This window comes from Polypterus senegalus, chromosome 7 (genome assembly GCF_016835505.1).
Source record: "Polypterus senegalus isolate Bchr_013 chromosome 7, ASM1683550v1, whole genome shotgun sequence".
In the NCBI taxonomy this organism is placed as follows: Eukaryota; Metazoa; Chordata; class Cladistia; order Polypteriformes; family Polypteridae; genus Polypterus; species Polypterus senegalus.
The window spans coordinates 152,671,366-152,695,940 of NC_053160.1; the positions used below are offsets into that span (position 1 = coordinate 152,671,366).

A 24,575-nucleotide genomic window follows, 5' to 3' on the forward strand; every position below is an offset into this window, starting at 1 on the left:
CACCTTTTACTAACCCCATGTTGCTTTCAGTGATGCCCAATAAAAGCTAAAATAATGTAAAATAAACAATTTCCAGAAAAGGCCATCATGCCTACCTGATCTTTCCCTTTCCTCTTCAGATAGAGTCGGCTTCCTTGTGGAACTGACCACTCTTATACTCAAAGTATTTTTCTGGGAATACACTGTGATGGGTGCTATTACATCAGTCTGGTTTATAGACCCCAGTTCAGACTTTATTCTTATTTTCATTCATCCATTGCCAACGATGTGAAGTTATCAGTCATTAGCTGTACAGCTATAAAAACTGTTCACGTGACCCGAAAGGCATAAGAAAGTTGGTACCACACTGCCATTGCTGGTGTACAACATTGGACTTGGAAATGGCCAATTTTCTTATTTTCAGGTTCTTATTTAGTATTTTTATTATAATTTTAAATATTTTTGACCCTTCTTCTGCATGTTTTGCCTGTTTTTTAAATGTTCTTCTTAACCCTTGCCAGTAGACGGACGCTCGGACACACAGATACACACTTTTCATATTTCAGTGGTAGGGTTTCTTTTGCAAATTCAAATTGCAGTAACTCATTTGTACAATTTCTGCCATCTGAATTTATTATATCATGTAAGAGGAAAATATAAAGAATGTAAGAACAATGGCAATGAGTTCACACAGCTTTACACAATGCACTTTTTTTCCCTCTGAGTCTTATATGGCAGAAGGCTGTGGTCCTCTTTAAGTCAATGTGGCATGTGTTGCTATGAAGCCATATGACACTACGTATGGTGTATGCATGTCACGTGATCATGGTGGCTATCTTTAAAACAGTGAGCTACAGCTCCAAAAGCATTTGTATGTTGTATTCAAACAATGAAAAGACATCGGCTTAAAAATCTAGTTTCTCTAGCAATTCCTTTTAATTTTTTTATGCTTGGTTTTGATTTCATTTTTGTACTTATTTTGATTGTTTTCTAGACTTTCTGAGGTGGTGACTGATTTAAGAGCGTTTGGTAACAATCCTATCATGACTGACTACTTGATGTCCTTATATTCTTGCCTTTTCAACCACCACTAATTTTAGTTCTACTTTTATAGAAAGATTAAATTTGTCATGACTGAAGATTATTTTATTCAGAGAAACATCAATATTTATGATGCTTTCGGTATGGAAATCATACTGTTTTTCCAGTTTTCCCTAATTTGTTCCCAACAAATCTTTTGGGAGTCACAGAAAACAAATCAATGATATTCATTCTTTGTTTTATAAATTGCTAACTCTGCGGGGTTGCAAATGCATCAGAATCAAGTCTTTCAATAAGTCTTTCATAATGAGTTTCATGAAGACTTTGCATTTTTGTTTAAATAGATACAATCTAAAAGTATTTTATAAAATTAACATGTATAAAACCAATTTAAATTCATGAACTGAATTGTACATTTAATTCTAAAAAGAAAATAGGAAATGTATATAAAATCAATATGTCTCCCTCCTCACTCTGTCTGTCTGTCCTTGTGGCTCAAGGGTTGAGAGCATTGGGGACGACTGGGGAAAAGGGCAAGGAATTCTCCAAGCCTCAGACTGTGTTCTCTTTTTTCAGGTGAGTACTGGAAGCCAGAAGAAGGAGGACATGCCAGGGGGACACTGGATGTCCAATATATGAGGAAAGGCCTGTAAGGATAGTTTGATCCAGTTGCTTAAGGACATGTGGTTAGAAGAGTGCCTTTAATAGGGATAAGTTTATGAGTCTGTGCTCCTCTAGAAGCAGAGAGAGGGGGAATCAAATCCTGCAAGGCTGTCACTTCTGCTTCGACTTTCACTACTCCAGCTGTTCTGTCAGGAATAGAAAGAGAGGCTATACATTGAAAGGAACTTTATGAAATAAAGACAATAAAGTAGGTATCATAAAGTCCTCAATATTTGGGTATAAGAAAGAGAGGGACTTGATTTGCATATGAAGAAGACCTTGCCCATTCTCATTTACATCGACACATAAATCACCTTTTTTTGAAATGGAATGGTTGTGGTTTATGTTCTCTGCCAGGACATCGGAATGCCCCACTGTAGTGGAGAATAGCATCTAGTGTATAGGTTGATAGTATTTTTTATTACTATTGTCAAATAAGATAATTGTTTAAACAGGCAGGAAATTATTTTAAAATGCACGAAAGCTGGATAAGCCAGTTGTTGCTCTGGAACATTCTTGACTTACTAGATCAGATTGATCAGAGTGGGCAAGGTGTGCAGGAACACTTTATATTCTATGGCCCTTCCTGGACTGGAATTTATGACTCAGAGAGGGATGCAGGTTTGAGAAGGCAGTTCACAATTTAATTACCTGTATATGGTTTCTTCATTGTTTGCCTAATAAGAAAACTAAAGAGAAAATGTGTGGCAGGACATGAATGTGCTACAACTGGAATGGAGTGGGGAAGGAATCTGCCTAAGAAGTGCATCTAGGACAACATGACTATTTAAATTAAAGGATGTGGGAAAGGCAAAATGTTTCTGTTTTATCCATGTAAATCTCTCTCTCTCTCTGCTATTTTCCACCCTAAGGTGAAGCCAGATAGCCACCTGGTACTTAAACATACATTATCCATCCATCCATTGTCTAACCCGCTGAATCCGAACACAGGGTCACGGGGGTCTGCTGGAGCCAATCCCAGCCAACACAGGGCACAACCCTGGGCAGGGTGCCAACCCACCGCAGGACACACACAAACACACCAAGCACACACTAGGGCCAATTTAGAATCGCCAATCCACCTAACCGGCATGTCTTTGGACTGTGGGAGGAAACCGGAGCGCCCGGAGGAAACCCACGCAGACACGGGGAGAACATGCAAACTCCACGCAGGGAAGACCCGGGAAGCGAACCCAGGTTCCCTAACTGCGAGGCAGCAGCGCTACCACTGCGCCACCGTGCCGCCCACATACATTATTATTATTATTATTATTATTATTATTATTATTTTACCAACATTTGTACTCTTGTACTGCATAATTTGGTTATATTATCTATAATACATGGGGTCATAGATGTAAAAGAAAGGGAGAGGTACTGTATGTAACTACATTGACCATCCTGGTAAGAATAAACCTACAAATGCAATGGATAGGTTTTGAGGCATTCTGTTAAGGTATAAATAATAAAAAAGTATAAAGGGGAGAACAGGGTCATCCTATGACTCTGCCACGACAAAACACCCATCTTGGCCACACTGTCCTTATTTTGCAATTGATTAAATGAACATAATTTTACACATATTTGTATGCAAATATTTGAATTCCAATTATAATTACAAGTTTCACTGTTCAACAAGTGATTGTTATGTTTTTTATTTTTTCAAATAAACATAAATTTGCTGCAAACAAAAATGTAAGCTAGAACAGAAATATGCCCACATCCATAAGATGCATAACATACAGGATAATAAGGAAGGCTGTTAGTGAAAGTGAAGCTATAATAGCATAAACAAATCAGGGTACAGTTCAAAACTTACCATAAAAAGGTCCAGAGACACTGCAGGAGTACTTTGTCACCTGAAATATATCAAAGACTAGCATGTTATGTGCCTTCTGTTTCCACCAAAAGAGTAAACTTAACTTTTATGATGACTGTCATTGAAGGGCAATTTAATTTAAAAAACTGAAAGTTGAAATATGAGTCAAACGTAAACTTTTGAATAAACATTAATAAAATGTGTTATTTTCTGTGGGAGTATTCCAGCAATCATCTCTAGTTTAGCATATTGTACTTAATTCATGCTAACTAATAAGATACAAGCATCATCAAAATTAAATATGCACCTAAAAGATACACAGTATAGACTGCAAATGTGACTGGATGCCTAAAATACTATGCAATTATGTTGGACAAAGTAATGTGAAATATATGTGATAGTGAATAATACTCACTGTCCTCCAGGAACTGATGGCTCGTACAATGACAGAGTAATTCCTTCCACTCCTCAGCTGAGCATTATGGTACAACAGGTGCATCGTTGCATCTCCAATTACAAACTGACAGTAGTCCGTCATACTCTCAGCAGATATTTCGGCCGCAATGTAAAACTCATTGTGCCTAGATGTGTTGAAGACTGGTAATTCTTTTTCCATACAAATGGCTGTTAAGTCAATTTCTTTGCTATGTGTCATGTCCTTTATTATAATTTGATAAGAGCTGCAAAGACATACAAATTTAAAGTAATGTATAATAAACGTTTGTAAACTTAGATGAAGCTTACACAGGAAACAAAACTAAATAGTATTATGATTATACTGTATAATATATTTTGAAAAAAGAATGCAGTTTCCCTCCAATTTGCATTCAATTATCGACTTTTTCTAATTGACTCAACTAGAAATCATAAAACCAGACTCATCATATCTAATCCTATTTGGATAACTGTTTGAGTCCACTTTTCATTTAAATACAAGAAGTAACATTTTAAAGAGAAACATCATCAAGTATTAAAACAATAACATTCCAACCATTAACACAATCCCACCTAATCTTGCCACATTGAAAAGAACCACAAAAAAACAAACCAACAAAGGGGCTCAGCAAGTGAAGGAACAGAGTTGCATCAACCTCTTTAAGGAGAAGAAAAACTAAGGACCATGGTGCATCCAAAGACAGAATAGTTGAATCATATCCTCACCACCAAAAGTTCAAAAAGTGTCAAATTAAAAGAAACAAATTCTGAATTGAAAGAGAAGTAGAATCAGGGTGTTTCCAACAAGAAGCACGGGCAAATTCTGCAGCAATTTCAAGCAAAATAACATATAAATGAAATGAGAAAAGGTTAAGAAGTAGAAAAATGTGGGGAAGCAAAGGATTGTTAATAGAGGATATAGATGTAGGAAAATAAGACACTCTGGGCCAAATACAGGACACCGAAGGGCAGTCCCAAAACATATGCAGACTGTAAATGTGCCTAGTGTGTTAAGGGACCAAAGGTGACAGCTGTGGTAGAGAGGACAATCTCCAGGAATATTGTTTAGGTGGAGTGGAATATAAATGGTGAACAAATTTAAGTTAGATTAATTAGTATTTAAGTAACTTTTTCCTTTTGGCTTTAGAAACTACATAAATATGTCCTTTTGTGCCAAAGCTCTTTAACACAATATTGCTCTTATATATTGCCATTAATGTGCAAGCTCTCCAAAGACACTGAAATGCTAACTGGTAATTGCTGTACTTTTAAAATCACAGCACCACACTGATGTGTTTCTTATACACTATTGTTGCACTAATAACTGCACTTTTATCACGGTTGATTCTTTGCTACAGCTCTGCCTTTTATTGTCTAATACTTTGTAAAGAGTAGATGAAGTTTGTACATTTTTCTTTAGTTTGTATTACATTGGTAATATTTCTGTTTGTCGTCATAATTCTGTACATGCAGTACTTGCAATGTTATTTGTCAGCCATTGGTTTATGCCAGTCTTCCCCTTTAGGAAGGTGTTTTCTTAGTTTCTTGGCCACTGTTCACATGGCTGCAGCACATCTTTAACACATTTTGTATTTATGTAACAAATCCAGTCTACAAGCAAAGCATGGCAGCTGCCACTGAAATCAGGCCTGGAGTTTTCAGGCCATACCCGATTTTCCTTATTTCCCACTCCAAACATTTTCCACAAGAAATACTCCAAACTCAACAGATGTAAAAAATTGGAGTAGTTTTATATAGTATGAACATGGTGAATAACAAATATCCATACAAACACAAACAGATGAAACACTGTAAATGTCTCTTTTCATGCTTATATGTAATATGAAGATGATAAAGCCAGCCTAATGTATGACCAAGAAAATATGCTGGTTCAAGTCAACAACAGTGTCCCTAAAAGAAAAGAAATAATAATGTGCAGCAGTCTGATTATGCTCCTGGTGGTACTGACATTTTATCTTGATGTGTCTTAAGAATCAATTGCAACATCCTGTATAATAACAAATTATTCCCGAAAAGGAACAGAAACTTAAACCTGCTGCGACTGCCCATCTTCTTTAGAGCTAACCACAGAATTTCTACAAGATGCTTAATTTCTTCACCGCTCCTTCACACTCCAAAAAACCACTAACATTAACCTCTTTACTGTATACGTCAAGTATTAATACAGAAATATCCAGCAGTCCTCCAAGTGGCACGATTAGTGTGTTGTGTTATTTCATTTACTATTGGTTCATACCTTAATAAGCAATCTATTTTAAAAGTAAAGGAGACACTATGCACATTTAAAAAGTATAAAAGACTGTAATATTGATTTCACATCAGGTAAATTATCTACTCTCATCAACATCATGCGAGAAACCTTTAGCATGGTCCTTATTTCATTCTGCTCCAATTTCTGCTGCCTCTCTTTTTACTTCACTACAAGCTCACTTTACCCCATTACTGTACAGCCTAACTGAAAGTGAATGTGAAGAACACCATCAAGCATTTGGGGACAAAAGCTGCAAGTGATGTTGTTTGAAAATTGAATTTAATTTTGTAAGATGTGTGAGGGAAGGAATTGGATTTATAATTAGCGAACTAACTTTGATAGACAGAGCAGCAAAGGCAGGTAAAACAGAAGTGGACAAAGATATCAAATAATTAATAAGAAAAAACGTTACAGATGAATAAAACAAAAATGACAGTGAAGAGAAAAAAGTACAAAGTGAAAAAAACACAAGTTAAAAAATGTATAAAACACGTGACTCATAAACTGTTAACAAGTGGAACCTTCTTACAAATAATGGCAGTTAAATAAACATGGCATAACAGTTTTCATTGCCATGCAGGGACAAGCATTTCCAAAGTCATGACCAAAAGCACTCAATGAGAGTTTGTTATGTTTCCTGGGTTTATGATCTTATGTTTGTTTTATGACTTCTATTTGCTTTGTCTTTTTGACTGCTACTCTTTGGTATACCACAATGGCAGATGAGAGAGTACTGTACAAACCAGTCCAAAATGTCAGGATTTGCTGTTGACTGTATTTATTGTCATAAACGGGGGTCTAGAAGAGCAATGGGCAGCACTGCTAATACAAAAAGTAGACATTTGATCCCTGGGAGGAAACATTCAGCAGTTGGGATGTCTGACCTACTATTTAAAGTGAGAGGAAGGCTATAAGAGAAATGGAAACAGGTTGCAAGATCTATTGGCCACTAGGTGGTAGTGATGGCTTCCTTCCTGTAAAATGAGGAGTCAAGTTGCCTCCTTAAAAGTGAGACAGCCACCAAGTGTCCTTTTAGGAAGCCAGAAACATCCAAGCCACTTGCAGTCAAAACATTAAGTGTGGAAATAGACAGGATTGCCTGATTAATCTTGAATAGGCTTTAAAAACTCACAGAAAGAGAGTCACAGTGCAGTTTCTGGTCTGAGCACTCCACAAATTACATGATCTTTCCCCAATGGCAACTACATGAGAAGATTAGAGAGCTTTTGATGCCTCTGTATCTCGCCTTATCGATCTGACCAAGGACTTCAACCTCATCAGTCAGGATGGTCAGTTCAGAATCCTTGGCAAGACTGGATGCTCTCCTAAGCTCATCAGCATGATTCAGTCCTTCCACACAGACATGAAGGGTGGTATCTAGTTTAATGGCAAATATTTTAATGCCTTTAGTATCTGCAATGGTGTGAATCATGGCTCTGTCCTTGTCCCCAAACATTTCAGCATCTTGTTTGCTTTGACAGCAAGCTGTTCAGCCTTTTACACCTAAGAGCAAAGACCAAAGTCTGGCATGTCCTCATGTCGTTTACCAGTGATGCTGCATTTACCATCCATTTACAAGAGCAACTGCAGAGACTGATGGATCAGTTCTCCAGAACATGTCAGGACTTTGGCCTCACCATCAGTCTAAAGAAGACCAGAGCGATGTGCAAAGTTATCGAGAGTCCATGCTTGATCACCATCTCTGACTACAACCTGGAAGTGGTGCATCAGTTCTCCTACCTTGGCTGCAAAGTTACAGACACTTTCTCCCTTGATGGAGAGATAGACTGGAGAATTGACCGTGCTTCCTCAACCTTTGCCAAACTGACTCTCCATACAAACATGGCTGTCTAATGGGCCTACATACTTTGCACTCTACTGTATGGCAGCAGTAATGGTTGAACTACTCCCGACAAGAATGGCAACTAAATACCCCTTACAGGCACAACTTTAGGAGCATTTTCAAAATCAGCAGGCAGGAGGTTATTACATGTTTTGAGATCCCCAGTATTTAAACCCGGCTGATGAAGTGATAACTTTGCTGGATTGGCCATGTCCACCAGACTTCTGACAAAATAATTCCCAAGAATATCTTGTAAGGTGAGCTGGTTGCTGGCTACCCCCACCTTCAATTTAAAGATGTTTGCAAGTGTGACATATAGACCATGGACAATGATGTCAACCGATGGAAGGAATGTGGCAGTAACAGTGTTCACTAAGGGCAGAAAATCAGGAGAGGAGCCGAAAGAATCTATGCCATCAGTTGGCTTAGGTTGAGAAGCTGAGAGGAAAATGATTAAAATGAAAAACAGCAGGAGGAAAGTGATAGTGGGATGCTTATGAACTCTCTTTCGTGGTGAACTGGAACTTTTAATAACTCACTTATTGACATGGCGATATGGAATGGGGACTAAGAATTGTGATTCAGGTGTTGAAATATGCAATGTATTCTTGTGTGGAAAAGCTTTAGTATTTACGAAGTGCTTTACCCCTTTTTTGTAAGAATAGATGAAAAGTGTTGTTGAAGGAGGCAAGACTTTTTTCTGATTAATTTTATGATCAAAAAGGTTGTGGTCAGCAGTGGAGACCCTGGCAAACTGAAAGGCCTAAGGGTTTTCGGATGGTTAGTATGCTGGACTGGTTCTAATTGGACAGGAACCTTTGCAAACTTAAGGCAAGCAAATTCCTCAGTTCCACCCTTCACATTTGTACATGTAATAAAAGTACCAACCTTATAATGTACAAGTTTCTATAATATATACATAGTTTTTTTCTTTAGGTATTTCATTTTCATTCCAAATACGTGTATATTTGGTTGATTGGTCACTTCATAAATTAGCTTGTTATGAGTTAGTATTGATGTGAGTATTGACGCTTGGAGTGGGGCTGGATCCAGCCTTGCTTTTGACAATAATAGGAAATGTGCTACCAGTCTTATTTATTTAAAAGGAAGGGGAGAGACAATTGATCAAGAAGCAGTTGGTGTGCTTTTTAAAACCAAACTTTTTATCAATATGTTTTGTGATTTTTTTTAATTTCTGCTTTTCTATATTTTAATTAAAAGATGTATCTTTCTGTAATCATATTTAGGGTTAACTTGAGAAGACTTTATTACTGGAATAAATAACGCCTTTTTCCTAAACATTCATCTGTGCTAGTAGAAATTTTGTTGGTAAGCGACAAGATGATGTTTACCACAGGGGGGCTTTTATGTAATTTGAGATTATGTAACGTGAAACACAATTGAAATTTCTAGATCTCTCTTGACCCACATTGTCTTATGTGATAACTAGCGTTGATTAATGCAATTTGCCAAACCGTCTTTGGCAGTGAATATGCTGTGCTGTGTTCACCGGTGATCTTGTTTGCTCAATAATTTCTTGGAAATTCAATGTCCAGCCAGTTTAGACAAACTTTTTTCCCAGCAAAAAGTGAGGCTTGTGTGACATCAGAGACCTGCCGTGGCCAATGTTGGATGGGATGGCGTCCCGAGTGTATAATGCTAATTCTAGTAGAGAGCTAAAAATAAGTTGAAAACTTGCAAATACTTTTAAAAATAAAATGTGCATGCAGAAGGATATTGGAAATGTGTTAGTGTATTTGTGTCTTAACTTATATGTAACCGGTGTGTAATATGTATGCCTACCTCTTTGATAGTATTATAATGATGCAAACAGAAGAATCTATGTGTTTTAGTGCTGTGCTTATTTGGTAGTACTGGCAGTGATCAAGAGTGCCAGGTGAAAGTACCAGCTTTTGAATCTATGGAGGGCAAGCCTTAGTAAATTCATGCTTCCTGTATGCTACTGTCTACAAGAGATTTTACTGTTCTGATATTCAATTCTATTCATTTTACCTCAGAGAGGTATTGTGGTGCTGTGGTTGGCACAGATGTCTCACAGCTCAAGTCACATTTTTGGCCACAATAATCAGTCCAGCATAGTTTACAGAGGTTTCCCTAGCCATCAATGACACTTAAAAGACCACTGCACCATTAAAATCCACTCAAACTAGTTCACTAGTTCAGTTTTTCCTTCCTTATTGACTTCAATGTGTTTTGCTGAGTTGGCCGAAGTTGCTGAACATTTCCATGATCTTGAGGCAAAGTAAATTCATCTGGCTTGTTTATCACTAATGATAATGCACAGCAGACACTTAATTCCTAAAGAGGTTTTCACAGTTTCAAGTTAAAATATAAATGTAGCACAAAGTCACTTTTGTATCTGTATTATGTTCAGAAATTTGAAGGGTACTCTGAAGCCACAGGCAGCTAATTTGTCATTTTGTTGTGTTGAATCCATGTAACATTTGAGTTTGCACACATGTTCAACTGGTGACAATGCAATGTTACTGACGGACTAAAAGAATTGGGGTTTTATATGTAAGACAATTAATATAATCAATCACTTGGTGAATTAAATTATGATTTTACACATTTCAGTCTAATACTGAATTAAAAAAAATACTTACATGATTGGACCATTGATGTCTGAGACAGGACTCCAATAGACCAGTGCAGTGCCAGATGAGATGTTATAAGAGGGAAATCCATGTATCAGAGGACTCTCGGGTTCTAAAATATTTAAATATAAAAATAACACGATAATTCATGTACACATATTACTCATAGAAGAATACTGGAACAAATATTTGAAGTTCTAACCACTAAATGATTAAATAATGAATATTCATGTTTGCTAACTATAAGGACACCTGAAGAGAATACATTTAATACATAACCATAGTAAGATAAATAAGGTATTGTAGTCTATGATGAACAAATCATTTTTAATTAACACTATGTTGAAATCCAACCTTCCAATAGCCCACATGCGTTGTTAAGGAAGTCCATCCTATGCTGCAAATGAAATTCAGGCCCTTAATTTCTACTAATTCTAATTTTTGATTATACTGATTAAGGGCTAAATTGCAAATTCTTAAGACAGAAGCCCCTATGCTGGATGGGTAGTCACTTAACATCCAGGTGAACCATTTTGGGACAGATGTACCCAAAAATCCATTTCTGACAAAGAACCTGCCACTGTTGCTTTAGTTGTTAATTTCTATATACATGCAGTTTACAGAATTATTGAGATAAACTTATCTGTTGTATTTAACACGTAATATTAAATGATAGATAGATAGAAAAACATACTATCTATCTATCTTAGCACTAAACCTAAATATAAAACAAAACAACTGGAAACATATAGCATTAAAAAGATAAGAATATATGAAAAATACCAAAAGTAAAAGTAGGATCTTACCACTTATATTTGTTTCAAATGACATGTTTGAACATTTTTCCAAACCCAGTAATGTACGCCCACATATTTGCAATGTGTAATTTGTTCCGTTCTTCAGAGGTTGAAGTTGGTATTTGGTTTCATTTGAAAGACTGCTGATGTGTTGCTTTTCATTAAAGCTTGTATTATAAATTCTTTCACCAAATAATGTGAGCTATGAAAAGATAGCAAAGAGTATTCATATTAGTACACTTGTGGAAAATCACAAGGATTGTTTTTTACAAAGTGGCCTCCTGCAAGGCATCTTAGCGCCTGCTATTCTGATGTACTTTTGCATTTTATAAGCTGGCTGCTTTTAAAAGTAAGTTAAACATAGATATTCAAGGAAAGAGAAGCATGTTTTAAGTACATCTAGAAAATTGTACAGCAAAGACATTCATATGTACAGATGCATATTTTTTTACACTAGGTTGAGAAGAGATATAGGGAAAACATTAAGTCAGATAGAGTTAGGACAATTCAAGTCTCGGGATAACTACAGTTAAGAGCAAGACTGCAGTGAGTTAAAGTGGACAAATCCTCACGGCCACAGCCTGTTGTAACAAGTCAGAAGTGTATTTCAGGGGTAATATTCATAGTTCTATTTGGGGAGTGTTCTGCTGGATTTGTAAATAGACATTTGGACTTATATTTTTTTGTTTTGTTTTGTAATAAATTTTCATATTTTTCATTTATCAGCATTTCTGTTATTTTGCTGAATTCTGTTGAGAGATCAGTCAGGAAGTAGTGCTGGTCAACTGTTTTTGTGGTTTTTGTTCTTGCCGCTGTAGGGCTGATAGAGTATAAACTTTGCACATTTCAATTCAAGACCAAGCATTAACTATTCAAAAATGTAACTTAATCAAATGACAAATCAGCACTTAAAAGTTGAAGCATGGGGCATCAAAAGTTGGTTTTAGAGACATTCCTCTTCTCATCATTTCTGCGTTCTGGAGGGTAGTGTAAGTTTGATCAATAGGGACTGTGGTGCGATTATTGGACCAGCAAAAAGTATGTTTTAGATCTCGCTGAAAAAACTTACTCTTGTGTTAAGATGTTTTCTTTTTTAATAAATGTTAAATTAAGTAGTACGGTTAAATTTTCAAGGTATGGACTGTTATTGGCTTTTAAAAAAATGACTATAGTGAAATATTTGTTAACATCACCAAGCCTGTTTTTTTTCATAGCTTTTCATTCATATCCTCCGTAATAACCAGATATTATTTCCCTATCTTTTGATGCGGAAGAGAATGAAATCATCATTTATATCACCTGCTTCCTCCTTTTCAATAAGATAGTGGATCTTCTGTATTACCAACTCCCTTTTGAATGTCCATTGCCCCACTTTTTCAAATTAATTGGTCATTTGATGGAATTCAGTTTTGGCACGATTAAAGGGTGGTCTTGAATTGAAATGCAAAACATTCCGTGCTGCTGCTAAGCAAAATGCAGTATGTTTGGTTTACTGTCAGTGACATGTGGTCTATGGACATGAAGTAAAATGCAATATGCTTTTGTATTGAATTTTAAACAGGCATGAAAATTGCAGGCTGTAGTGAGAAGCAATTGATCACTTGGCTGATATGCTTTTAATTATTTCATGATAAAACCGTGCCCAAAATTAAATGCACCACTTACAAATGTATAACATTTTAATGTAGTTAACATGTTGGATTGCTTTTAGTTTTGGCACAAATATTTTTTACAGAAACATCTACCAGACCATTGGAGGAAATTTTATTTGAAAGGGGAAATTTTGTCTTTTTGCATGACCTGTGCAGGTCAGAGCACAGGATCAGCCATTGTACAGCACCCCACAAGCTATCTTCAGGTTAAGGGCCCAACAGAATAGGATCCTTTTTGGCATTAACGGTATATGAACTGGCAAACTTCCTGATACTGGCACAGATCCTTAGCCTCTGTTTTTAATAAATACATATTAAAGCTGGCTTAAAGAATTCTTATAATTATCCAGGCTTAAATATAACCATTGGGTGGAGTTTACAGGCCTACTGAAGCCAGAACTGAGTTGAATCTAAAGTTTGGAGGTGAGCTGAGTTAAGGTTCAACAATTGGCTAGAGATATTAACTGTTTATTACCCTGCCCTAAATGCAGACATGCCACTCGTTATTAGTTGGTGGGAGACATGCAAGAATTATAATGCATTGCATGTGATTGATAACGTAAACATAATTATCTTCTCCTTTAGTATTATTGGATTTAACAAACTACTTTTTTGACATTTATAAATTCCAGATTAAAGACATGCATAGCAAGCATGTTGCTTGTGACCTTGAAATTGCAAATAAATAATTTTTTATAAGACCACAAAAAATAACCAATACGTTTCAGAGTATACTTTGTAGTGTAGATGGAAAAATTGATAAGTGAAGAAAATGTGTTGCAAAATAATCAGGCTTCGTGGATCAGGGCAAAACGTACCGTAGCAGTAATCTGCAAACAGAAAGCATTAACTGTCTAGTAATCATGTAATGTCCATTTGTTCACATGTTATACAGGGATATTAATAGTATAAATCATCACAAGGTGCTTTATAGTAATGAAGATTGCAGTATTGCATAGCATACTGTGGCAGCCTTATGTCTTTCTTCCCAGATGTCTTTAATGTAATGTGATTCTGAGCCTCTATGTAATTCCTCTGAACCAAATTGCTTAGACCTTTAATTTTGAAAGGACTGCATTTGTTTCAGGCATCAATGACAGTTAACAAAATTAACTGCAGTGTATGCTAGTTTTATATGCTTCCTTTTTATTAATGAGTGTGCATATTTTGGCTGAACTTTGTGCATAGAGAGAACTGCTAAATTTTCAGTCAACAAGGGGAAGTTTCTTGTAGGTTTTGTAATATATACAGGATTTACAGGAACAGAAGTCCTGCATTTTCTTAATTTCATTGTATGCATTTTAATAACTTATTTTTCAAGGACTGAAGAAATACCTTCCAAAAATTAGCATCCTCCTAGAAACTTGACATAGGAGCAGAATACCAATAATTTACATTGTCCAGCATTTCATAATTTATTTTGTGCAATAACCAACTGTCTTTGCTTCACATTTGGCATTTTTTAGATGAAAACAGTGTTTTCAAATGCTTAAGAAATTAATAGACAAATGTAATATCTTCGTATGAAAGTACAGTATATTACACAAACCTCATATCCAAGAAGGCCACCATAGCAGTAAGGAACATGATTCCAAATGACTACACCATTTGTTGTATTTACAGTTAAATTCACTGGACCTTCAGCTGTCACTGTAAAAAAAAGGATTCATTTAGCATTTGCTTTTCTCAATGCATCTCAAGCTGATGTGGAAAGAAGAATAATTTTAGCTTTACTTTGCACTGATTTCAGAATATGACAAATTGAAACAATTTTCACCACTCTTATCATCATGATTCGGATACAGTGTAAGAACTTTTTATATCTCAATTACCGTAATGGCTATGCTGGCTGCAGATATGTGCTCCAAAGGAATTGCATGTGTTAAGCTCCTCTACGGGGGACTATCCACAAATGTAACTTGCAATGGTCTTAAGTGATTATCACAGGAACTCAACCAAGGATACACATACTGGGAACCACTTCTGGATCCAAGCCTGAGGTACATATCAAGAATTGGAGCCTTGTGGCTGAGTGAGCTAGATAGACTGAGTGAGCTCAGCTCAACAAAGTTGTGTCTAGTAACCATGTGGGCTCACAACACAGAAAATGACAAGTGAGAGTTCAGTGTAATTGCTGTTGTGCAACAAGTAAGTCTGGGAAAAGTCCAGACATATAAAATACTTGATAGTAGAAGCTAGGGTGAATAATATGGAATATAAATGCTGTAGTGAATATGGGGGCAGATGGACATTTCATCTTCTCTTGTTTGTCAGACTTGCTTTACCATATAGATATAGTAGGATGCACTCCAATGGAAAGCATTGACTCTGGAGCCATTCAATAGTTGCTCCTTAGTTCGATATGGATTTTTGTTTAGTGGATCAGCTTTTTGTATTTGCAGAGATATTTGAGAGGTCTTTGGAATTTGGCATTTGGTTCTAGAAGTAGCTATTGGACTGTGAAAAATCTTATGACCACCTAACCCATGGTATTTTATGAAAGAATATGCAATTTTAAGCCCTCTGGTGTGTGCCACCCAGTATATATTTCCATAATGAGAGTCTGCACAGTTAGCATTAACTTGAGTCCAATCAATGTAGGTGTGGGACTCTGGCAAGAGTACATCTTATCTTCTCTCCTGGGGCCTTATGTATAAACGGTGCGTATGCACAGAAATGTTGCGTAAGAACTTTTCCATGTTCAAATCGCGATGTATAAAACCTACACTTGGCGTAAAGCCACGCACTTTTCCACGGTACCTCATGCCTTGTCATACGCAAGTTCTCCGCTCGGTTTTGCAGATTGGCGGCACCCAGCATCAAAGCAGTGCTACTGTTCCTGTGTGGTTACTCATTATTTTCATGATGCGGCTTTATAAATACACAGAAACTAACCACATATTGTTTATTAGTGTAACGCATCTGATTGTAATTAACTTGTAACAATATAATGGTCCAGGGAATAGCCATAGTATTCCAAATACCATAACTGCTTTGGCGTTGTTACTCTCACTGCACCTTCTTCTTCTTCTTTCAGCTCCTCCCGTTAGGAGTTGCCACAGCGGAACATCTTTTTCCATATTACTCTCACTGCACCACTCGGAGTATTTATATCACTGTATCTGAGTGGGAATCACAGCAGGAGCTGATCGGAAAGAGAATTATCGGTATACGGCATTAAGCACACGCTGTCTCAGCCACAGCAAAACGTTTCAAAGCCTTACCTATACGGATCTCGCAGTTCAGAAACAGTTTCATCCCAAGAACTATAAACGCACTCAATCAAGTGCTCCTTGTAGAACTGTGTGTACTTATAAGTACAATTACCTCACTGTAAACTTGCACTACAGTTATAATATTACACAACCTGCGCCACTTTATAAAGCGCGTATTTTCATATGATGACGATATCATTTTTATGACAGCAAAATATGTTTATTATATTATACAGATAAAACTTTAACTTCATTTAAATAATCTAAATTCTTCACTGGGACTTTGCGTGAAGGATAGAATAATTAAACATGTACGACGAAGGTATTTCAATGTTCCTTTAACGTTTTGAAGAATCAGCGCTTTAAGATTACAGATGGCTTAACTTCTATTGCAGAGCTGATTGTGTGGCGATCGGTTTCTTGGAGAAAGAAAAGCAAGGACTGCAGTGACGGCTACGCCAATATATATTGAATATAAAACAGAAAGAGAAAATAACAACACAGCTAAAAACGCAGCGACAAATTTCGGCAAAAGTTAAATGCTTGTGTCATGAGCACGAGGCGGCTATGCAGTGTCTGCAACGGACGTGGCCATCCACCGTGCATAAGCTACCTTCCTGACATTGGCGGGCAAAGGAACCACCGATTCTTCCTCTGTGCAGTGCCACCACAAGCCTAGAGCCGCTCCCTAAGTACTGCATATTTCATCGAAGTGAAACACATGTTTAATAACGTGCTTTAACTCCTATCATCTTGAAAATGATATCACGTATACATCTCAGTATTTTAGTTATTCAGAGCTGTAATATCACGAATGTCATGTATTCTGTGTCCAGTCGGAGGAAGAGAGCCGGTTTAAGAAGCACGTAGTGATTCACACACATAGAGCACATAGAAGATCAAATACAAAACAAAGCATTTAATGTGCTACTTTAATTACGATGTGATTTGAGAAACTGGTTAATTAAACGATTTTAAGATGAAGTTTATGATGTTCTACTTTAATGACAAAATAAACTACGTGATTAAAGTGGAAATGTCGAGATTGAAGTTGACATTTCGTGCTTTTTCCCCACTGTGTGCCTTTTTTCTCTGTACCCTAATAAGCTTTCATATGACACTCAGACAGTGGGCTACAACTCGCCTTTTCACGGCGACTTTGATATGTGATTTCTTTTTTATTTCTGGCACTGTGCGACAATGTGAATGTGAGCTTTCAAGTTTCTCCAAAATGGTATGTCACTCGATCAACTTCCTTTTGTTGATTATACCACGGTTTAATTAAACAAATAGTATGTTTTTCCTTGGCCTCCACTTGGTATTCGCTGAAATTCTTATATTTTCCCCCGTGCTTTTCCCATTGTCTTTTCACAGAAGGCTGAGTTTAATGGCGATTTATATTCATTTGTATATTCAAAGAGGCGTAATTCTGGGAGGAGTTGGGGCGTTACATAAAGCGCGTGCACGAGCGTTAGTTTTCACGCTGATCGGGATTTATGTAGCGGAAGAACGTGGAAGTTGGAGTATGCACAGATTCCTGCATCTGGATTTTTCTGTGCGTAAGCACATTTCGGCCTTTGTGCTTACGCCATGTTATAGTGCGAGTTTTACGCACGGCGTTATGCATGAGGCCCCAGATCATGATTTTCAAGAGAGGAATTTCACTTTGGGAATCTAAGTGTTTTATTTCTTCTGTTTATTAATGATCTTTACTTCTTGGTCCTATCAAAACATATTTTGTGGTAGGCTTTGGAGCAATGCACAGCTGAATGTGATGCACTTTTGACTGTAATGGCTTCCTTCCACAAAAAAAGTAATTTGCTCTTTGAAGATAGGAGGTGAACATCTGTCTCAAATAAAGGGGTTCTACTACCTCAAAGTCCTGACCATGAGTAAGTGTAGATTGACTAATGAATTGATATTGTGGTAGCATTTTTGTAGTTGTTGTACAGGACCAGGTTTGTGAAAAGAGTGCTAAGTACTTTAAACTCTTGACTTATCAGTCAGTTTACGTCCCCATTTTCAATTATGGGAAAAGCTCTGTGTAGTAACTGAAGGAATACGGGATTATATTACACTTACATGTGGGTAAAATGAGTTTTCTTTGCAGGGTTGCTGGATTCACTCACAATGATAGCATAAGAAGCTTAAAACAATGGAAATCCCTTGAATTAGGACTTTTGCTTTTTTAAATTGAGAAAAGCCTACTGTGGTGCAATGAACACATAACATGATGTACCCTCAACACCTCCCTCTGGGGTTTATGATGTGAAATCCAGGGCAGACTTAGGACATACTGATACAGAGTACATCTCACTAATGACCATCTGGAAATGCCACACAAAGAGCTACAAGTTATGATTACCATAGAATAGTCTGATCTTCCCTAGCAGAGAATGTTACTACCATAATTTACACCAGAAAAAACAAATAGAAAGTGAAGTGAATGAAAAAATAGGTTTTCAAAGTTTACAAGGGCTATTAAAATAGAGAAACAAAAAGCAGACATTACCTTTTTCAGTAGTGTTCAAAGAAATCTTTTTTGACACAATCTTCTGTTGGGAGGATTGGAAGGAAAATGTTGCATCGAATGTCAGTTCATAAAAAGAAGAAGGTGTCAAACACTCAAAAAGTACTTCTGTTCGGTTTTCCTTCTTCTCATAAGAGACGCATATCTGGTTGGGACATTGTTCTGCATAACTTTGTATCAACAGGCCTGTGGCTTCAAGACTGTAATTGGCAGTGCAATTGTATTGAACGATCCATACCAGACTTAAATTGTGGTATCCAGTTAGATTAGATTCTAAAAATATTTCAGGCTCTTTAAAAAAAAAAAAAAAAGTTTAGTGCACTGCTGTAAATTTCAGGGTCAGTTTCTGCTTGCATGTAATGGAAATGGAATATACTGTGGCATCTTTGCTGTTAAATTTGATTAATCAGGTTTGGTACAAGATGCATTTGTATGAGTATATTTTAAAGATATTTTTCTAAACATTTATTCAATTTTTTGAATGGAGCTTATCACCCAGAAGCACCATGTGCAAGGCAGGAACTAACCCTGGGCACAATCATATCTACTCAGGCAGGGCATAATTACATTTACTCTCTAATTAACTTTACGTATATGTCTTTGCAATGTGGTAGGAAATTAGAATAGTTGGAGAAAAGTTGACAGTTAGAGAACATGTAAATCCACACAGACAGTGACTGGGCAGGAATTTGATCCCAGGTATCTGGATCTATGAGTTAGCAGTGCTAATGACAGAAAAACTAATGCAAACAGCAATGTTGAAGACAAGGTCCAAAGGAGCGTCTGAGATAAGCTGCCTGTAAAGTAACAAAGTTTAGGTGATTTGGTTTTTGGTGGCTTTGTAGAAAAATGGTTATGGGTTTGAATCCCAACATGGAACCTGTTTGTTTTAGAGTTTGCACATTTCAGGGCACTCTAATGTCAGGCACGTTATGTCAACTGGAGTCTCTAAATCTATCTGCATGCTAAAATATAAAAATTATTATTATTTAAACTATTTTTTATTTTGAATTTTTCATTTATATAATACATTCAATAATTACAATGTTTTCCTGGGCATGTTAAAATATAATACTGGTTATTAGTTGAACGATTTCTATATTATATTAACTTATTTGCCTTTGTTTATTATATTTAATGATTTTTTTCCTGGGCCTTCATTAGTCAAAAACTGGCTCATTGCCTTTTCATCTGTGTTCTCTTTCTTGGGGTGTCTTTGCAGAATTTCATTTAAACTTTGTTTGAATTTTGAAGATAAGAGTAAGCTCACTGCTCATGTAAGAGGTGATAAATACTCCAGACACCAACAGTATGTATATCATGCAACAAATAGCTGTGTGGGTACTGTGGAGTAATGAGAAGTATTGTAGTGCCATGTGTAGTTGGTTCTCTCCATTAAAAATGGGTCGCACAACAGATGTGAATGATTGACAAAAAGAGGTTATTGCATTTGACCATAACATCACTGTCTGGCATGGCAACTGCAACATATCCGACCGCAAGCACCTGCAAAAGATAGTGAAGACAGCAGAGAACATTTTTGGAGTGCCTCTCCCTTCACTACAGGACATATTTTACAAACACAATGTCTGCAAGGCCTGCAGGATTGTTCAGGACCCCTTACACCCCTCACATGGACTTTTCACACTTCTGCCATCCAAGTGAAGATACTGCAGCATCAGAGCCAGATCTGCCAGGCTGCAGGAGAGTTTTTACCCCCAACATGTCAGACTCCTTAACACCATGCTGACCCCTGGGATCTTCCACACTACCTCAACCACCTCTAAAAACAGACCTTTTATACATGCAAGCCACTTTCCTGCAAAGACTAATGTTCATGGAGAAAAGAACTGAAAATCTCATACTGACCTTTAATTATTTTGAGACTCTTGATATCCTTCTGCTGTGAAACATTCTGACCTGTCATTGTTTACACACGTCTTAAACAACTATTATTATACACTGATAATTTCTGTATTATCTATATCTATTATTTATTATTTATGTATTATATTACATATCTATTGACTATATTTATGTATCTAGATTGTAAATACCATACATTGCATTAATGTTCATATTGCTAACTACACGTCAATATTGCTGCTACTTCTTTGTCTTGTCTTTGCACAATGTATTGTCTTGTTTGTGTTTTAATTTAAAATATAAATTTTAATTCTATTTTTAATTTATTATTTGCACAGCATGTTATTACACTGTGGACCCTGAGCTTTGCAATTTCGTCTATCTGTATGCTTGTATATGGTTGAGATGATAATAAAGTTCACTTTGACTTTTGACTTTGACTTGAAAGGGTGTGTGATTAACACAAAAAAACATTCTGAAGAATTCTTACATCTTGACTGGCCCACACAATTCCCAGATTTAAATCCTATAAAAAATCTGTGGGACTATTTGGAGAACAAGTGAAATACCAGCTGTGCCATCTGACCAATCTGGCTGAACTGTGGGACCTGGCGCTGGAACAGCTGATGAAAACTGATTTTGCCTACATCTGCAGACTGTTGGTGTCAATGGCAGACAGAACTGCAGCTGGAGTTATGTGCTATTAGATAAGATTTAGCTGGGATGACTCATTTTTTTTGTCCCGGTGAGCTTATCGTTCTGCTCGGTTTTTAAAGTGTTCAGAAGTTACTTGCAGTTCTGCCAGAGCAGTCATTTTTCAGCAGAATACTTCTGACATCAGGAATACTAAGACATAAAAATGTTACAGAAGGAGTCCTTCTAAATTTAGAAATATGTAGTCCTGGCCAAATGCTGCCCTTCCATAAAAAATGAATTACTTTTCAGAAAGAAAAACAATAAAACATGTTGTACAATTTAACTAAAATTATTCACATATGTTTACTACGTAACTATAATTCAGATCCTCTATCTCCATCTAACATGAACAGAAAGAGAAAGTAAAAGGAAGCAGACAACATTAGGGAAGCCACAGGTGAGTAAGGCAGATAGTGAGATGAGAGCTACTGGGAGTGACTGCCAATTTATTTACGGTGTGTTTGTTGAAGACTGGTTTAATAAGCTGTAGCATAGCATAACATTCTCAGACGTATTTACTTAACCTTCAGGACTGTGGGGGGGCTACAGCCTATCCCAACAGGCCCTGCTGCAAGCCTGGAAATAGGCCTGGTTAGGGTAGCTGCTCAGTCATATGCATACCTACAGTACACTCACACTAGCTATGGTCTCAAATTAGAGACACCAATTAGCCTAACCAACAAAAAACTGGAGCACGCAGAGGAAACACCACACAGACTGTAGGAGAAATGAGCAGGACTTTTCTTGTAATGTTTTAAAAAGTGGACCTTTAAATAGATGCTTATTTCTTTCAATGCTGAAACAACCTGATATTTTAAAGCAGCTTGTTGTGTTACTTGACTAATGGAAATTTTCTTTGTCCATAAATACATTGGTGTTTGTTTAAGAATTTCCAGATAATTAGTTTAATCAATTGCTAGATTGCATGGCTATGCATGTTGTAAGTGAAACGAAGGATAAACAGGTATGATGGCTAGATGAGAAAATGACTTCTTGCCCATCTGGAGGTATATAAAGGATGGACCAGCAGAAGTTGGAGGTCAGGAGCAGTTCCATCCCTGATATGATAGGAGGCAGCAGCCCTCCCAAGATGCCCCAGTTTGGACACCCACCGGGGTACATGAGAGTTGAAGTCCAGAAGTGCAGTGCTTTCGGGGTCAATGAGTGCTTTTAGAGGGCACTGTTGGGGTAGGACCTTCCTGGTTTTCCTGGTGCTTCCAATAGGACACACTGTGGTACTGGATGTATAACTGTGTACAGCTTTAAAGGGGTCTACCGCCTCCCTTGGATGAGTCAGATTCAGGAAGTGGTGGGCAACACTCAACAAGAAGAACGGAAAGAGAGATAGAAGAGACAATTAATTGTAATTATGGTTGGTTGTTTTACACGTTTGGTGAATCATATTTGTGTAATAACATTGTTTACTTGAACCTGGGACTGTGTTGGATAAAATTGTGCCTGAGGCTTGGGGCTCAGTTGCACCACCTTTTGGTCACAATGTCAATGTTGATAACATAATGCACTTTAGTTTTTAAAAAAATTACAAATATGCTATGCAATTGACTACCATTTATGATGTCAGAAATGTGAGCTAAAGCAGCTGATTGTGGAAGTATGATTTTGGTTTCATGAACTTTTGATGGTGGCACAAATGTGTTTCTAAGTTACACAAACACACCTCACTATATCCTCTTGACTCTAATAGCAGAAGACATGAGCTGTGAAAGAACTTTTCATTGACAAGAAATTTAATAGTTAAGAACGACAGAGTTGTCTTGGAGAATGGGTGACCACATCATACTGAGTTCAGCTTTATAAGATCAGTTAATGAGCTGATTAGAGAAAAAGAAAGGCAGAAGAGGGGAAGTGAATCCAAGAACGGTCTGAATAACTGTTGATACTTCAAGCTACACAAGAAACGGGCTGCCTGGGGAAAGAAAAAACACATAGCAGTACCAAGTTATATTATTTTTACACATAATTTTGCTTTTTATGGCATTGTCTATTTGAGTAATGCTTTCTGAGAGTGTAACTTTTTCTCCTACCTGTTCTGGTGCTGTATATAACTGCCTTGGGTTACAGATGTAAAAGGAAAGGAGGAATAATGGATTAAAGCACCTGATATTGTGGTAAGAGTATGGGATTTGGGGTATTCTGTTAAGGTCTGCTTAATAAAGAGTATAAGAGGAGGAAGTTGGGTCATCCTACCATGAACGAAACATAGACACAGACAGAACATGTAAAGCCCACACAGACACCAGGCTAGCATTTGAACTGAGGATACTGCACTACCAGGCTACCCAGAGTGGCATAACACTAAAAGAGATTTCAGAATTACCCAGCTAAGTACTGTATGCACTAGCATATAATCGATCATAAAATCAGACCCTATTCAAAAATTCAACACTTAAATTTTGCTTCCTCCAATCTCGCACCAGTTTCTCAGACACATCGAATTTTGTTGCAGCAGCACAGTTACCAATTTCTTTTGCAACTTCAATGACTTTTAATTTAAAATCAGCTTCATATTTTCTTCTGATCGAATGCTCCATCATAGATAAGGGATGCTCTTACGATAAACGTGTATGAGGTGTGAGATAAAAAAAACACAAAACAGTGCAAACGTCGCATCGGAATAGTTCAGTTATTACCATGTGGTCATGTAGGCACAATACATAGAAAAAAAAAGGCAGTGTTCGCCATGGTTAATCTCTCAGGTGGGCGTTAGCATATTATAATCTCTTGCACCAATAGCATGAGTTTTCCACATTCGATTTATACAACCGACATGATAAAATACCAGAAATTATACGGTAAAATCAAGTCATGACTTATCCATCTGTATATACGGTAAATGAAATTGAGTCTAACATTATGTAGCACAATACAATTGGCCTTGTTCCCATTATGAAATGTTAATCAAGTTAGGATTTAAGCAATTAATCAAAATTAGATAGAAAGCTAGTAGCTTAGCACAGTAATATTCCATTGTGCCTTTAAAAATAAAAAAAGAGTTCTTACTGGCTATTGAACTATTATAACGTCATGTTAAAGTTGGAGGTTAAGTAACCAGCAGTCAAACAGTATAAGATAACATAACATAGAATACCATTTCAAATCTGCTTAACTCAATTCAGGATCACAGGAGC

General features: G+C 36.9%; 1 protein-coding gene across 1 annotated transcript in view; it reads right to left on the reverse strand.

Moving 5' to 3' along the window:
• Window positions 1-24,575, reverse strand: part of LOC120532920 (receptor-type tyrosine-protein phosphatase alpha-like) — a 125,646-nt gene that overhangs the window by 44,664 nt on the left and 56,407 nt on the right. The window contains exons 6-11 of the mRNA XM_039759410.1: window positions 18,847-19,155; window positions 14,669-14,769; window positions 11,477-11,669; window positions 10,680-10,782; window positions 3,918-4,182; window positions 3,503-3,542 (exon numbers count right to left, since the gene is read on the reverse strand). Coding sequence (XP_039615344.1) covers window positions 3,503-3,542; window positions 3,918-4,182; window positions 10,680-10,782; window positions 11,477-11,669; window positions 14,669-14,769; window positions 18,847-19,155 — 1,011 coding nt within the window. The remainder of the gene's footprint in view (window positions 1-3,502; window positions 3,543-3,917; window positions 4,183-10,679; window positions 10,783-11,476; window positions 11,670-14,668; window positions 14,770-18,846; window positions 19,156-24,575) is intronic.